General features: G+C 37.4%; 1 protein-coding gene across 3 annotated transcripts in view; it reads right to left on the bottom strand.

Annotated features, from left to right (window-relative positions):
• LOC121414403 (syntaxin-binding protein 5-like) overlaps positions 1-16,365 on the bottom strand; it is a 72,572-nt gene that overhangs the window by 33,792 nt on the left and 22,415 nt on the right. For all 3 annotated transcript variants that reach the window (XM_041607565.1, XM_041607566.1, XM_041607567.1), the window contains exons 7-13: positions 15,588-15,742; positions 13,074-13,146; positions 11,342-11,498; positions 2,037-2,104; positions 1,769-1,809; positions 1,246-1,451; positions 352-767 (exon numbers count right to left, since the gene is read on the bottom strand). In XM_041607565.1, coding sequence (XP_041463499.1) covers positions 352-767; positions 1,246-1,451; positions 1,769-1,809; positions 2,037-2,104; positions 11,342-11,498; positions 13,074-13,146; positions 15,588-15,742 — 1,116 coding nt within the window. The remainder of the gene's footprint in view (positions 1-351; positions 768-1,245; positions 1,452-1,768; positions 1,810-2,036; positions 2,105-11,341; positions 11,499-13,073; positions 13,147-15,587; positions 15,743-16,365) is intronic.

Below are 16,365 nucleotides of genomic sequence, written 5' to 3'. Positions count from 1 at the left end.
GAATTTTCAGTTTTCTATGAGCATCTTTGATAGGCAACAACGGTATACATGTATATTGGCAAAGTTACAATTCCGCAATTAGATTAAATTTATAGACCAATAAAGCAAAGCTGGTAATTGCACTACATGTATATTGTAACAACATCATCATCATCTTAACCATTATCATCATCATCACCATCACCATTATCTTTATCACCATCATCCTCTTAACCATTATCATCATCCTCCTCTTCATCATTGTTATCATCACCATCATCATTATCATCATCGTCATTATCATCACCATCATCAGTGTTTTTAATAACAAGGTTAAGGGCCCTGAAATGAGACAAATAGGTATATACTCACAAGCCATAGGCCGAACTGATCTCCACGCAAGTGATGGTCGGAGGGGGTTCCCCGTCCACCCAGAGCAGCTGCACACATAGCGAGGGCTGGAAGCCCATCCCCCTCTTGTGGGCCCCGCCCTTCACCCTCAGGTTGGGCACGTTGTCCCTCAGCCCCTCCCCGCCCGTCTGATGGGAGTGGTGCTGGTGCTGTTGCTGATGCTGGTGGTGATGATGGGGGTGGTTGATGGGGCTGGGCGCGGGCGTGGTCGACGTCTGCTGGATGGGCGTGGAGGGGAGGGTCGCCGAGGCCACGCTGCTGGCACTCACCGTGCTGGTGTTGCGCTTGAGGGGTGCCGGTTGGATGGGCATAGGGGGCATCTCAGTCTCGGGCGTTTCGGGCTCCTCAGCCTCGTATACTATCGAGATCTCTAGTGTCTGAAAATTTTAGGAGCAAAACAATAAGAGTAAGCCCATTACAGAGCACAGTCTGCAAGAAGCCAGACAGGTATGTTTATGACATGACTTAATGCTTTAGTGCATAAGATGTAATTTTGAATGTTCTTAAATGCTCCTACAGATACAACCATAAACATTTTTCTCTCTCCATTTTTCTTCTCCCCTTATCTTTCACCTCTCTTTCTCCCCACTTTTCTCTGTCCCCCTCTTCTTAAAAACTTTTTTCTATTCTTTTCTGTCCGGAGGCCTGTTGCATAAAAAAAATCTCTGGCAATTTTTTTCCAGTGTTTTTCAAGGTGTTACTGTCAATGGCATAATTTTGTTTGCCAGAGTTTTTTTTATGGCAAGTTGTATGAAATGGACCACTAATGTGGTCTATTTCTTGCTTTCTCTCTTTCTCATCCACTATCTCTTTTTCTCATCCACACTATCTCTCTCTCTCATCCTATAAACTGACCGGTAGCTCAGTTGAAGCCTCCATCTTGCTGAAGCGGTAGAGGAGTAGATGACCGCTGGCTCCGGCCACACAGAGCATCCTACTCTCCGAGCAGAGCTTGACCAGCTGGATAGCGAAGGGGTCATCGTCGCCATCCAGCGTCTTGGCTTGCTTGGCTTTCTCAAACACCTTGGCAGTCTTGAGTTTGTAGAGAACTTGAAGCATGACTAGAAGAGGAAACAAATCATTATTAGCTATTATTATTATTTGTTCGGCAAACATATTGAAACACAAGTAACATCATTGTCTTTATAAAGGTATACTATAATGAGATTTTCTTAAGTGAATCCAAACCCCATGGTGTCTCTAGTTTTGCAGTTTGTATGGGTAATGTATAGTTTAGTGAATAAGAGATTACCTGTATGGGTATTTGAAATCATCAATTCGATTCAATAAATGCTATTCAATATCATGTAAACCTTATTTGGGAATATTATTCTCAATGAAATTTTATGATAAAAGATGAAATGCATTTTTTCCTTACCCTGTGATGCGTCCCAAAATTTGATTGAGCCATCTGCATGCCTGCAATACGAGAAGATAATAAAAGTGATTGTATTTATTTGAAAAAACAAAATCACCACCATCACTGTAATCATAACATCACCATCATGGCCAACGTCGTGATCATTATCTAGATCAACATCATCAGCCGCAGCATCAACATCGTTGTAGTCATCCTCATCATCATCGTCATCATCATTCTCATCATCATCATTCTCACCATCCTCATCTTTCATCAATGGCCTTACCCTGTAATGATGATTTCTTGATCACTGCTGCCACCAGACCCCCACTCTCCTCCTTTCACTGGCCAATTCTGTTTGACAACAAAAAGAAAAACAGAACAGTAATCAAACTTATAACAATTACAGTCAAACCTGCTTTTAGAACACTTGCTTTATTTTCTAATTCTATACCAAGAAAGTAGGAGAGGTTCGATCTCACTGTTTTTTTTAAGTGAAAGATAAACTACATGGCCCGTATTCTGAAGTCGGGTTTGATTCAAACTCGGGTGTAAAGTTGTGGTTTAAGTATCGGAAGCCTAAAGCATCAAAATTTTTATTAAGTTGTATGTGTCTTATGTTTACTGTGCTCTTTCCAGATTCATCGATGGTGAAAACAATCATCTACTTATACTTCCGAGACAATTATGAATGATTTGAGAGCCAAATGAGCTGAAATATGATATCTCTACTGTTAATGATTTATTTAACAATTGGCTATCCATACTTAAACCACTACTTTAAACCTGAGTTTAATATAAACCTGCTATCAGAATGTGGGTTTTGATTGGGTTCCATGACATTTAATCTGGCTACAATTGCTCTGATGGAAAATCTGTACGTTAAAGGTATTGTTTAAATTTGTGAGCAGCCGATTTAAAAAATTCTCAAACCAAGATGAAACATGTGTACAAATGCATATATTAGAACTAATATAATAAACCCTGAAAACAACCATTATTGAGAATGAAAAGCTAAAACTACAAGGCAAACCCCGATTTTGTAAATAGGCGTCTTATAGACGCCTAAATAGTACACATAAGTGTATGGGATGAAATTAAGATGGTGTTTCTGGTCACTTTATATTTCAATTTTTGAAGCACTAAATAATTATTTTCGAACGCAATTTTTTCTGGGCTTCATTTTTGTAACATATCACAGACACAGGTGACAAGCGTGACCTTCTAGCTCAGATTTTTTTAAAGTCAAACCAATGTTAACCAATCACTTTAAGCCAAATGCAGAACCTAACCTCCAAAACTAAACAATCCCTTATTCTTATCTCTACATTCTGAACCAAAAACTCTAATACCATCCTAACTCTAACCCTCTGCTCTCTGAGATGTTAAGACTGGAGCAAATGTCGGAGGAGCATGCATTGTTTCACCTTTGAATGATTCTCAGGGGTCTGCTATGATTCTGTTAATCACCCTTACACAGCAAAAACTATGGTGTTAACCGGTGTACATAGAGGACCACACCAGTTATTTTACACCGGTGTTAAATTGGTGGAGTTAGTTTTACACCTATAGGTGATATTACAACACCTTTTGTTGTTACATTTACACTCTTTGGTGTTATGTTTAATCTCATAGGGTGTAATTTTAACACCTCAGGTGTGTGGTCCTCTATTTACACCAATTGGTGTCAGTTTTAACACCGCAGTTTTTACAGTGTAGGGTGGACCATTTCAAGGATCTGCTGCACAAGGATTTTAAATGACTTCCCAACATAGCGACAGTTCTAAAATTTAAAAACTTGTTTAAAGAACAAGCCCCCCCCCTCCCAGTACGGAACCTCAATGCACACTTGCTAAACCAACCACAATGATTTGTTGTTACATTTACACTCTTTGGTGTTATGTTTAATCTCATAGGGTGTAATTTTAACACCTCAGGTGTGTGGTCCTCTATTTACACCAATTGGTGTCAGTTTTAACACCGCAGTTTTTACAGTGTAGGGTGGACCATTTCAAGGATCTGCTGCACAAGGATTTTAAATGACTTCCCAACATAGCGACAGTTCTAAAATTTAAAAACTTGTTTAAAGAACAAGGCCCCCCCCCCTCCCAGTACGGAACCTCAATGCACACTTGCTAAACCAACCACAATGATGGTTGTTTGCTACCGGTACCAAATTAGCACCTGGGTGAGAGTAGCAAAGTGTAGATTGATGCCTTGCCAAAGGACGCCAGGCTATGGTGGGATTTGAACACACGACTCACTGATTACAAGGTGAGAGTCAGAACCGCTACATTACGTGCTTCCACTTTAAAGAATGACTCATTGACTGACTGAATTAATAAAAAAATGAATGAATGAATAAACAGATGATCAAATGAATGAATGAATAAAAGAATAAACAGATGATCAAATGAATGAATGAAGGAATGAATGATGAATGAATGAACAAACAGATGATCAAATGAATGAATGAATGACGAATGAATGAATAAACAGATGATCAAATGGATGAATGAACGAGTGAAAGAAAGAATGAATGAGTGAGTGAATGAATGAATAAATGAATAATCAAATGAATGATTAATCAAATTAATGAATGAATTACTGATTAACTAAGTGAATGAATGAATTACTGATTGACTAAATGAATGAATGAATTACTGATTGGCTAAATGAATGAATGAATTAATAATTGATCAAATGAATGAATTAATGATGCTTGGTTGGAAAACATGTGTTCTTTAAGGCGGCATAATTTACAAATGTAGTGAGATATATACACATCATGACTAGCCTATAGTTTTAACCCATCAACGAAGCATACCAGTAGATTTTTTCCAATAAAACTAATTCATTTGTGTGTACATATCATCAAGCATTGGTGTACAAAATTTATAGACAAAAGACCATTGATATGTATGATAAAAACTCAATCTTATTTCAAGGACCACAACTCTGTAATCCTGTTTCTGTAGATGTCAAGCAATCAGTTTCATTAAGTGTTTTTAAGTCAAAATCACTGCAATTTATTAAAAAAAATTATAGTTATTCATTAAGTTTATTTGTATAAATTTCATTATGGCATTATAGGCACCCCCTTTCCGTAGTAGTTTAGTGATTTTTTAAAATCGTTGTTATTTAAGTCTTTGTATAATTATTATGTTATAGGGTCAGCTAATCACAAGGCTTGTTCCTTTCTTGCTGTCCCTCTCATATTCAATCCAATGTTTATTTCTATTTGTCATTGTTATTTTTCTATTTTGTGAATATGATACTTTGTATATGTAGTGTTTTTGTATAGATTTTATGAGCAAATAAATTGAAATTAAATTGAAATACACATAACATAATATTACCTCCATATACATGTAGGTACATGTGTAGCAACATACAGTAAACTGCAACCTCCATCAAATAATAATGTACCTTTTAGCCCCCCCTCTCCTTTCTTTTTGCTGCATGAGTGGTATTTACATGTTTGCATTGTTGACATTTTGCATATTTTGTTATTTGGTCACCCGTTTTTATAAGCGTTGCTTCTCCCGGGTGACCTCATCATCATTGTATTTGTGTAACATTCATATTTTTGTATTGTTTTTGTATTTGATGGTTAAACAATGTATTGAATTGACTTGAAGAGGATTGTCTAGAGGTATTGCATAAAACATAATCCTAAAATGTTTGAGGAATTTATGCACTCTTCCTTACAAATAAATGACAAAAATCAATATGAAATATAATACAATATGTATCATATGATGTAAAAAAAAGAGAATGGAATCTGATTTCGAAAAATTCCTGCTTTATTGCATTTTTTGGTAAAAGTATGGTGTATGATTACCCCCCCCTCCACATAATCCAACTAACACTTGAACAAATACATTTCTAGTACAAACAGATAATGCACTTGTATTTCTTTGATGTGCTATAACACTTCTAACAGAAAAATACCCAGAGAGAATGCCCTTTAGATACAAACTGGTCATAGCATTTCTGTGTGTGCAGGAGTACATTTGAGAAAATTTCTTTCATTATGACATCATGATTATCATATATCTGATGCAGGCGCTCCAAAATAGAACGCGAAACCTCCAGAGCATGAAGGAGCTTGGAGGGAAATGTCACGATGTTTAGAACATAGTCCTGTATTATTGATTAGCAGAGAGTGCATGCAGACACCTTAAGATGGGGGTGGGGTGGGGGTGGATGGTAGGTGGAGAGGGGGTGAGGTAAGAGACATGTAGACAACTTAACGGGGGGGGGGGGGTGGTAGATTGGGAGAGAGGGAGGGGAGGGAATAAGGGGTGCATGCAGACAACTGAATATGGGGGGTGGGGTGCATGGTAAAAGGTGGAGAGGTGGGAGAGGAATGGGAGGGGATGAGGTGAGGGGACATGCAGACAACTTAAGGTGGGGGGGGGGTGGATGGTAGATTGGCAGAGAGGGAGGGGAGGGAATAAGGGGTGCACGCAGACACCTTAAGATGGGGGGGGGTGGTAGATGGAGAGAGGATGGGGAATGGGAGGGGGAGGTAAGGGGACATGCAGACAACTTAAGGGGGGGGGGTGGTAGATTGGGAGGGAGGGGAGTGGGGTGAAGAAAGAAGAGGGGAATACAGGGTGCATGCAAAAACCTTAAGATGGGGGTGGATGGAAGGTGGAAAGGGGGATTTAGGGAAGGTGTATGCAGAGAGGGAGAGGAGTGGGGTGGAGGGGAATAAGGGGTACATGCTGACTGACAGCTTAAGATGGGGGGGGGGGTGGATGATAGGGGTAGGTGGAGAGAGAGAGAGAGTGGGGTTAAGGGGCGAAGTCTGGAAACGGGAGGGGAGAAATGGGGCGCAGGCAGAACCTTGCGATGGGAGGGGGAGAGATAGAGAGGTACATTGAAAGGCAATGATGGTAGGAAAATAGAAAGGAAATTAAAGGGGAAGTTCACCCTGACAAAAAGTTAGGGTTAAAAGTTAAAAATAGCAGAAAAAATGATAAAAAATATTGCCGAAGGTTTGAGAAAAATTCATCAAATAATTAAAAAGTTATTAGAATTTCAATTATTTGATTTGTGACGTCATATGCGAGCAGCATTCCTACATAGTGAATGGTAAAAAGTCAATGAAATGTCATTTTCTCAGAAAATTGAAAATGGTTTTCTCTGTACCTTTTGTATATCAATAGACAAATCATTTCACACCCAATCATGAATAGAAAACAAAATTAAGTCATCAGGAACCATACAAAAATATGAAATTCATGCATTTTATATTACATAACACATGGGGCAGCTGCTCGTTTATGACGTCACAAATCCAAAACTTTGAACTCTAATAACTTTCTTACTCTTTAACAGATTTTCCTCAAACCTTCACCAATATTTTTTATTATTTTTTCGGCGATTTTTACAACAAAGTTTTCTTCAGGGTGAACTTCCCCTTTAAAGGAAAGGGGTAGCAAATACATAACAAAAACCAAGGTCCCTAAACTGCTCAAATAACACAACCACTGACAATACATAACAGTGCAGAAATTCAATAGAAGGCAGGCTTAAATCAAGCAGAAGAAGAAGTGACATGCTGAAATACTTAGAATAAAAGTGCACGAGCAGCAATGAAATGATCTGTCAATCTCAATATCTCGGAATATATGCAGCTGGCATCTGCAGTATCTCTGTTACGGTAAGTGACAATATCAACACCTCTTCGTGTCAGCATTGGCTCTTCGGAGGGATATATAGATCTCACTGAACTACGAGTCTACTCGCATGATGTGAAATTAGTTTACTTGCAAAAGGACACAATGTCGTTTGAAACCTATTTCAGAAATTTGTAACCTACTTTCACCTGGTTAGGAGGAACCTGATTGAGATTATCAGTAAAATATGGCAAGATACTCTAGACAATTTCAAAAGATTGCTATTATCTTTATAAGAAGGACTGTCATAACTCATAAGTTTACATTTACCACCCTGGAATTAAAAAGAAAATACACTCATACACCTTGGTATAAAAAATGCTTGTAAATAAATAATAACAATAATATAAATAACATAAGAATTATATAGTACAGGCATCCACCTCGCTAGGTACTCAAGGCGCTCCTATATTACCCCGTCTAGGCTAGTCTACCGAGTCTGGTGCGCACAGCTTTTTGAGGAATTACTTCCTGCCGGTACCCATTTACCTCACCTAGGTCTAGTGCAGCAGTGCGGATAAATTTCTTGCTGAAGGAAAATACGCCATGGCTCGGATTTGAACCCATGACCCTCTGTTTGAAAGGCGAGAGTCAGAACCACTAGACCAAGGCGCGCCCAAATTAATATCTAATTAAATAAACCTCTATTTAAAAAATATTTGAAGCTAGCAATGGTATATGTGACATGTGTAGACTTCCATGACAGTATCAGTTTATTCATTCTAGGATTTTGAATAATCCATTAAAGACGATTTTTTTTTCTTATTGCGAAATATGTAAACCCTGTCTGCTTTAAGTATCTTTTTAAAAACTTTCTAATTGCCAAATTATTTTCGACAACTTGCCATCTTTCCAAGGAAGTTCAATAGTAAAAACCATTTTGTAAATCAATCGATTTTATCCATATATCAATAGAGATTCTTATAGAACAGGGTATCATTCATTTTATAACACAACAAAACAAGAATATTGGGATGTTTTCAGCACAAATCATAGGTTACATGTACACATACAATATAATTCTAAACAAAAATGAGCTAGTATCAAATCACATTCATAATATTCTGTATATCAGTTGATTGCTTAAGAACTCGATTGAGATTCTATCATCACGTTCTTCTATCATTTATAGGATTTGAAGTTCATTAGCTTTTGAAAAATTCCTTGCGTCATCTACAATGTTTGCAAGCATTTCAAGTGGGTACAGTACATGGAATTCTATACTTTTCCTTCCTGTATCGTTTATATTGATTTTACCAACTGAATGAAAAATTATTGAGCCGAACATCGAAATGAGGAAATATCCGTTGTGAAAAATGAGCCAAAAAACCTATATTTAATATTAACTGGAGGAAAGTGCAAACCTTGGTCATGAGGGAAGTAGATTCCTGTCACACCTGTCTAGACTATGAGGTTTATTCACACCGCTCAGATCAGAAAAATAACTCTAAATCGCATGAACTCATTCAGCTTAGCATTATCATGTGCTTTCACACCAGCCTCTACCAAACAAAGTGTTCAGGTTAATGAGTGACCAACAAGATTTTCTCATTCACACCCATCCAATGAAGAAAACATATCTAAATGTTCTGGATATAACTAGTACCCATCAATTATTTTGGCACTTTCACACCAGCCTCCCCCAGATAAAGATCTCATATAGTTAAGAGAGTACACAAGATGTTCCCTTTCACACCCATCAGATGAAGAAAACATATCTAAATGTTCTGGACATAACCAGTACCCATTATTTTGACACTTTCACACCAGCCTCCCCCAGATAAAAATGTCATAGTTAGAGAATGACCAAAAAGATCTTCTCATTGACACCCAACAGGAAAATATCTTTAAATCACAAGAACTTGTTCAGACTTAAAGAACATTCTTTTATGCTTTCACACCAGACTCATCCAGAAAGAGTTTTCAGAATTAGATAGATAGATAGATAAATGGTTTTATTAATACAAAATCACATATAAAATACATACAGGTATAGTAGTTTTTAAAACTAAATTGCGCCATGAATTTACAATAAAATTGTACATTGCATATTACTTAAAGGAATATTGATTATCAAAAACAATTATTTAAAAGAAAAAAAATCCAAAAAGATGAATTTAAGTGTAATTTTGATGGTTACATCGAGCTAAATAATAAGTTGGCGCCAGATACAGACAGCGCCCTCTATTGCTTTAAGGACTGACCAAAGATGTACACATTTTCTATAGACCTATTGCATACACGTATGATGTCATGACCTAATAGCGCCCTCCCTCAGAGGATACAGGAATACACATTAATGGGGTTGTCAGAGATGCGCCAGCTGCAGATCACCTGCACGCATGGCAATGGCTTCAGCCTCTAAGATGGCGCCAAGATGAGTCAACACACAAGGTCATACAGAAGAATGTGCACTCTTTTTATTTTTTAATTCACATCCAGATCAGGGGCCCGTAACACAAAGCTTGGCGATGAATAGCAAATATGACAGAATACTTCTTATTGGTTCCTCGCCGGCACTTTGAACCAAATGTGCATGAAACATTGATCTTGATTGGTCTATCGACTTAGTGATTGATCGCTCATCCTTATGTTACGGACCCCTGGACCCAAAAATTCCTGCGATTTGCTTTCAAATTTATAATACCTTGAAGAAATTTGAGGAAAAGCTTTTGTACTTTTCAAAAGTGCCTTGTAATTCTGAATTATTCTCTTTCAGGGAAAAATAAGGATTATTTTGCTTTCATAATGGGAAAACAGTAACCTGGGAGAGGTGCTTCACAATGACTGAAGTCTGACTAAAACTCACATTTTAAGCCGCGTGTGGTATCATCGCACTGGTACGATCACACTTACGGGGACGACCCCATATCTATCAGATTGTACATTGAAATATCATGTGCATGATGGCACTTAAGCATGACTCGAAGTCATACTTAAATCTTTGTGAAACCGCCGCTGGTATTTTCTGATCAGGGTCAAACACAATATCAGGGAGGTGCGAACGTGGTCTTGTGAGAACCACTCCGGAACCCTGAGGAGGATGTTAGTCATTCATCCATGCACGACTCAGGGCATTCCCCAGCCAATAAATAACCCAGACGTGAGCGCTAGAGGTGTGCATGTACAACAGTCATCTCTCACACAACAATGTAAGAACCAGGGGCACATTTCATACAGACATACCTTGCATGTAAAACTGTCGTGAATCGGCCAGTATTCTAACTTCCATGGAACCCATGTTATTCATAATTGGCTGCTGAACCATGTTACAATGGTAATTGGCAAAATTACCACAATTTAAATGTAGTGCTTAATATTGTGATGTACAAATGCCTGGTTTGGTTATCTCTTACATAATGATAACGTAATGGGTCCAAAATACTATATAACAAAGCTATATAGAAGATATGGATTGTTTTCTATACGGGCAATGATTTTAGGGTAACTTAACCAAGTAACTTGGTCAACTACAATGGTTAACATGGTTAGGACTGGTGCCAATTTACTCTACTTGCAAAGTTAACACACAATCATGCATCTTTACAAAAAATGGACACCAAGTCAGAACTTTGATTGTAACAATAGATTAGCAATTAGTAGCATCTCCATGATCTTAGTCAGGAGTTACAGTGGGACATAGTGGCTAAATTAAATTACATCAGTATAATTGTCAGTGTTTAACTGTCCGCCGACCACTTTGACAAGCCTCCGTGCCACCATGACACAGCACTCGAGCATTCTAAGAATTCCTTCCAAACCGAATACCCATTCACCTCACCTGGATTGAGAGTGACAAATGAAGATCAATCTCTTGCCAAAGACAAGGAAAAGGTTAAGAAAGAGGAGGAAATAACTGATAAATCTTCACAAATTTTTAAATTTTGGGAATGGTTCTTACCCTCTTACTGTAGGCTGTTTTCTTCCTGTTGAGGCCATTCGCTCCAGTTGAGTAGAGAGCGGGTATAAGATCCGATGGGCAATCTGCATAGTACTGTACACATGTTATAGGAGATTCGTGAAGATCCATTGGATATGGGTTCTCAAAGCAAGGGTACCTGCAAGAAAATAAGGAAAATTGAAATAGTACCGCGACAACATATCAAAAGATGTTATTTTGGAGGTGATTTATCACCCGATTGCTAAGCAAGAATGCTTGTAAGCAAGCAAGCAGAGGGCCGACTGCTTAAGGTCCTCTCCGAGGGACCTGGTAAAGAGGATTAATGCCTTACCAAAGGGCACTAGCGCAACAAGTGAGAATTGAACCTGGGTCACCGGAATCCGAAACCACTACTCTACCAACTGAGCTATCGTAATTTATGGTTTAATATACTTCCAAATTATCATTATGACTATATACACATATCTAAAAAGGCAATTTGATCTGGCTGGTAGAATTTTAAGTTAGATTGTATTTGGGTGAATTACAAACGGGTCATTCATATAGAACAAAAAAGCTATGTTCCTAGAACAGAGCCCTGTGGAACTCCCATTGAAGGGGATTTAAAACTAATAAACAAAAGTTCTCTGAGATATTAATACAAAAATACAATGATGGTTGCAGTGTAAGTGTTACAGTTTAGCTGGAACGTCTTGACATGGAAAAGATGAATCAACCGTTGAGTTTCAACTTTCTTTTATGTTGCTGATTGAACTTTTAAAATATGACCAAAACCACCTGAAATACCAATCTTACAAATATATTTTGAAAATCAACTTCAAGCAGTGATGCAAAAAAAGCTGCAATATATACAAATTATGCTTACAGGCAGAAAAACAGCTACATCTGGCTTTAATAAGGAATGGCTACTTGTCTATGAACCAGTTTTCTGTCTCCTTGCATTTATGGTTTCTCATTGAAAAAAATAGTAATGAATCGCCTTCAAGAGGTGATGCAAAAAAAGAAAAACTTGTAAGTTAAATACCCAATCATGCTTACAGGAGGAAATACATGATTGGTTAAACCTGACTTAAGGAATGGCTACCCGACTTAGTACATTTCTGTAATCCTTACATATGGTTTCTCATTAAAAAAGTGATTTAAATTATAATGAAACTGTCTATAAATAAATGAAAATAATATAGGACTTTTATAGCGCACGTATCCACCTTGCTAGGTGCTCAAGGCGCTGCTATATCACCCCGGCTAAGCTAGTCTACCGATTTTGGCACGCAAAGCTTTTTGAGGAATTACTTCCTGCCGGTACTACCTCACTAGAACAGTGTGGATAAATTTCTTACTGAAGGAAAACACACCATGGCTAGGATTGGGACCCACGACCCTCTGTTTGAAAGGCGAGAGTCAGGACCACTAGGCCACGACACACCCACACTGTCTATTACAACATACATGTACTGTGTGTAAATAATTGACACTGCACGAATGACTATGCCACAATCACACCGAAACCGAGTACAGACCGACAAAAAATAATATATTATTCCCAATAACATACTATTGGTCGCTTTGGAGTCGGTTTCGTTGGTGTGACAGTCACATATACATGTAGAAAGGTATAGAACCAAGGCAAAGATATATTGGATTTCATGCTACATCAATCAGCCTGGACCTGTCCCAATATCTTATATCGAGAAGGAGACGGTCAGCAAGCTAAAGGTCAGCGACCACTTACCCTGGTGATAAAAGGTCAACGACCACTAGATCACTCTCGAGCAGGACTACCACAGCATAAGGTTCTTGTGGATCTAGATATAGAATGAGAGAGAGAGAGTGAGGGGGAGGGGATGGCGGGGGGGGGGGAATGATGAGGGTAAAGAGCGAGGGAGGGGGAAGGGGATAAAAATAAAAATAGAGGGGTAACATGAGAGGGGGAATGGGTGGGGGAGAAAGAGAACAGGTGGGGGAAGGGGTGGGAAAGAGAGAGAGAGAGAAAAAAAGTACATTAGTGATGGAAGAAGATAAAAGAACAAAGTGAAAGAAAGAAGGTAAGGGAGAGGATGAGAGAGAGAGAGAGAAGAAAACAAAGAGTGAAAAGGAAAAGAACGAGATGGGGTGATATGGTGGGGGAGATAGAAAGAGAAGGATAAAGAGTGATGAAGGCAGGGTAAAAGCATAGAAGTGAAAGAGAAAAGGAAGAGAGAGAGGGGGAAGAGAAGGAGAATAGAAGAGAAGAAACAGAGAAGGGATGTGGGAGGGATAGAAAGATAGAGATAATGGATTGAAAAAAAAAGTAATGGGGGGAAAGGGATAGAGAGAGAGAATGGAAGGGGGAGGGTGTGAGGGAAGGATGGTGAGATAGAGATGATCAATGGGATAAATTAGAATGAAATAGCAGAGAAAGAGAATGAAGAAGAGATGAAAGGAATAAATGGAATAAAGAGATAAAGATTATAAATAGAAAGGGAGAATAAAATCAAGACAAAGAGAGAATGGTTAGATAAAAAAGAAAAATAGAAAGAAGTGTAAAGAGTTGAATGAGGACAGAGAAGATAGATAGAGATAGCATGAATGAACATATTTATAACTCTCTTGACCTTTTCCGGTCACATTTCATTAGCATTAGTGCACTACTCCAATTGGGTCAATACTAATGATATTGATTGCTAGTGCAATACGTCATGGAAAGGGACATTTGAACGAGAATGAATATGACAACCTATGTAACAAAGTAGATTGCAGCCTACATCCTTTTTACCTGTAATGAACAGAGACATTTCATCATCATCATCATCACGATAGGTAATTTAATCAATTTCAATATTTGTTTGTAACTAAGTCATCTACTGTGTATATAAAGTAATGATAACGATCAGAATGATATACTTTTTCATTCTTGGGTTATCTAAACCCCAGCTCAGACTATGCGATTCATTGCGATCCGAATTGTAAAGAAATTGTATTAACATTTGATACGAACATTCCAACCAATAAAATCTTAGCAATCAGAATTTATAATTGTGGTAGGACTATGGAAATCTAAATTCAGTCTAGTTCGAGCCTCCCCGTAAGAACAAAAACAAATTCAAATCGTGATGACATCATCATCGGCTGCAACTTAAAGGCAATTTGAACTTTACTCCAACCACAGGGCTTGTCGCAAAGCAAAATTATGATTTTATTATTCCTCACATTATGCCGAACTTCAAATAAAATAATCTTACTTCTTGGAACTTTCATATTCAATTTAAAATGCGATTTACTAAAGAACTGCATAGTGTGAGCCGGGCTTTATAATTTGGAATGCAATGAAAACTTAATCAGATATATTATATTCATCACTCAATATCTATTTATATCGCAACTACTATTTATATCATGTAATGATATTAGAATAATTTGATTTTCACTCTTGAGATATCTCATACTTGTATGTTCATATCTAATCACTGTCAATATTTCTCTTTGTCTATCTCATCCAGTTTGCACATAACGTAATGATAATAAGCAGAATAATATATATTCGTGAGTTATCTGATGATGGATAGCAATCAATGAAAAAAAGTTGTCTGTTTAATGTCAATAATGTCATAAAATTTCATTCTTTATTATTCTCATTGATTTCACATATAATGACGCAGAAGCAAATGTCAAATTCAGTCACTTTCAATGCTGCAAAATACATGTAGACAACATAAAAGCACCAAAGTTTAAACGCGTAAATATTAAAATTTGCTTGCGTCTGATGGAAGAAGCATCTTGGGGCAGTCGTGTGTATAGCGACAAAATTATCCAAGCTATTAATGAATAAAATCTGTGTACATTATGACAGAACTAAAAGCTAAGATCTATTTTTGTAGCTGTGTTCAAACATATCTTTTTAAACAACAGGTCCTAGAATAAAAGGAAAGCTGACTAACTATCTTGGGACAGTAGTATGGACAGTGCCAAAATTATCCAAGCTATTAATGAAAAATTGCTGCACATTATGACAGAACTGAAAGCTAAGATCTAGTTTTGGAGCTGTGTTCAAACTTGTCCTTTTACACAACAGGTCCCAGAATAAAAGGAGAGCAGACTTACTATCTTGGGACAGTAGTATGGACAATGCCAAAATTATCCAAGCTATTAATGAAAAATCGCTGCACATTATGACAGAACTGAAAGCTAAGATCTAGTTATACATGTAGAGCTGTGTTCAAACATGACTTTTTACACAACAGGTCCCGGAATAAAAGAGCAGACTTACTACTCGGCCATGGATTCTCACAAAGAGTGAGAAAGTCGACGACGGAATGTTCCATTTCTAGTACGGTGGTGGTCTTGCCTTGCATAATAGTGATGCTGGGTGTTTGGGTGGCTTTCTCGTACGTCAGTCCACCCGAAAAGAGAATGTAGGGGTCCCTGGAAGGATTTTAGAAGATGAAAAGAAAATATAATAATGATAATTAATGATAATAATTATAATACACAACAACAATAACAATATAATACAAATGACATTGGTAGGGGATTTTGTACAGATGCTTTCAAAGCATGCGGATGGGCTGACTTCATAATATAATTCACTGACACCAAAAAAAATAATATAAAACTGAAATAAAATAAATTTAAAAATTCAAAAAATAAAAAAAAAGAACTAAAAAAAAAAAAAATCCCCCATCAAATAATGCACAGGTTAATTTGATACAATGATTTAAATATTGAATGGAGAGAGCATCTTGAATATGGATTAGTAGTTTGTTCCAGAGGTACATGTAACAAATACTTACATTGCACAATAGATTCTATCATTATGTTACAGGTCAGGCACGTTTGTCAAAATATTCGTTTGCAATTCACAATGATTTAATTTCAGTACTCACTTTCTTTATCGTATGGAAAAAAGGACGCCCTTTAAATATTAAATTATTTATAGATTTCAGACTAAATTGTATTAAACTTAAACTTAATAAGTAAATGTATTTTTCGAAGAGATGACAAAATTTTTTCCAAACATTTACTTCATAACAAGTGTACAGAAACAT

The sequence above is a fragment of the Lytechinus variegatus genome, chromosome 4 (genome assembly GCF_018143015.1).
Source record: "Lytechinus variegatus isolate NC3 chromosome 4, Lvar_3.0, whole genome shotgun sequence".
Classification (NCBI taxonomy): Eukaryota; Metazoa; Echinodermata; class Echinoidea; order Temnopleuroida; family Toxopneustidae; genus Lytechinus; species Lytechinus variegatus.
The sequence above is the reverse complement of the archived record's forward strand: the minus strand, read 5'-3'. Positions and strand labels throughout refer to the sequence as shown.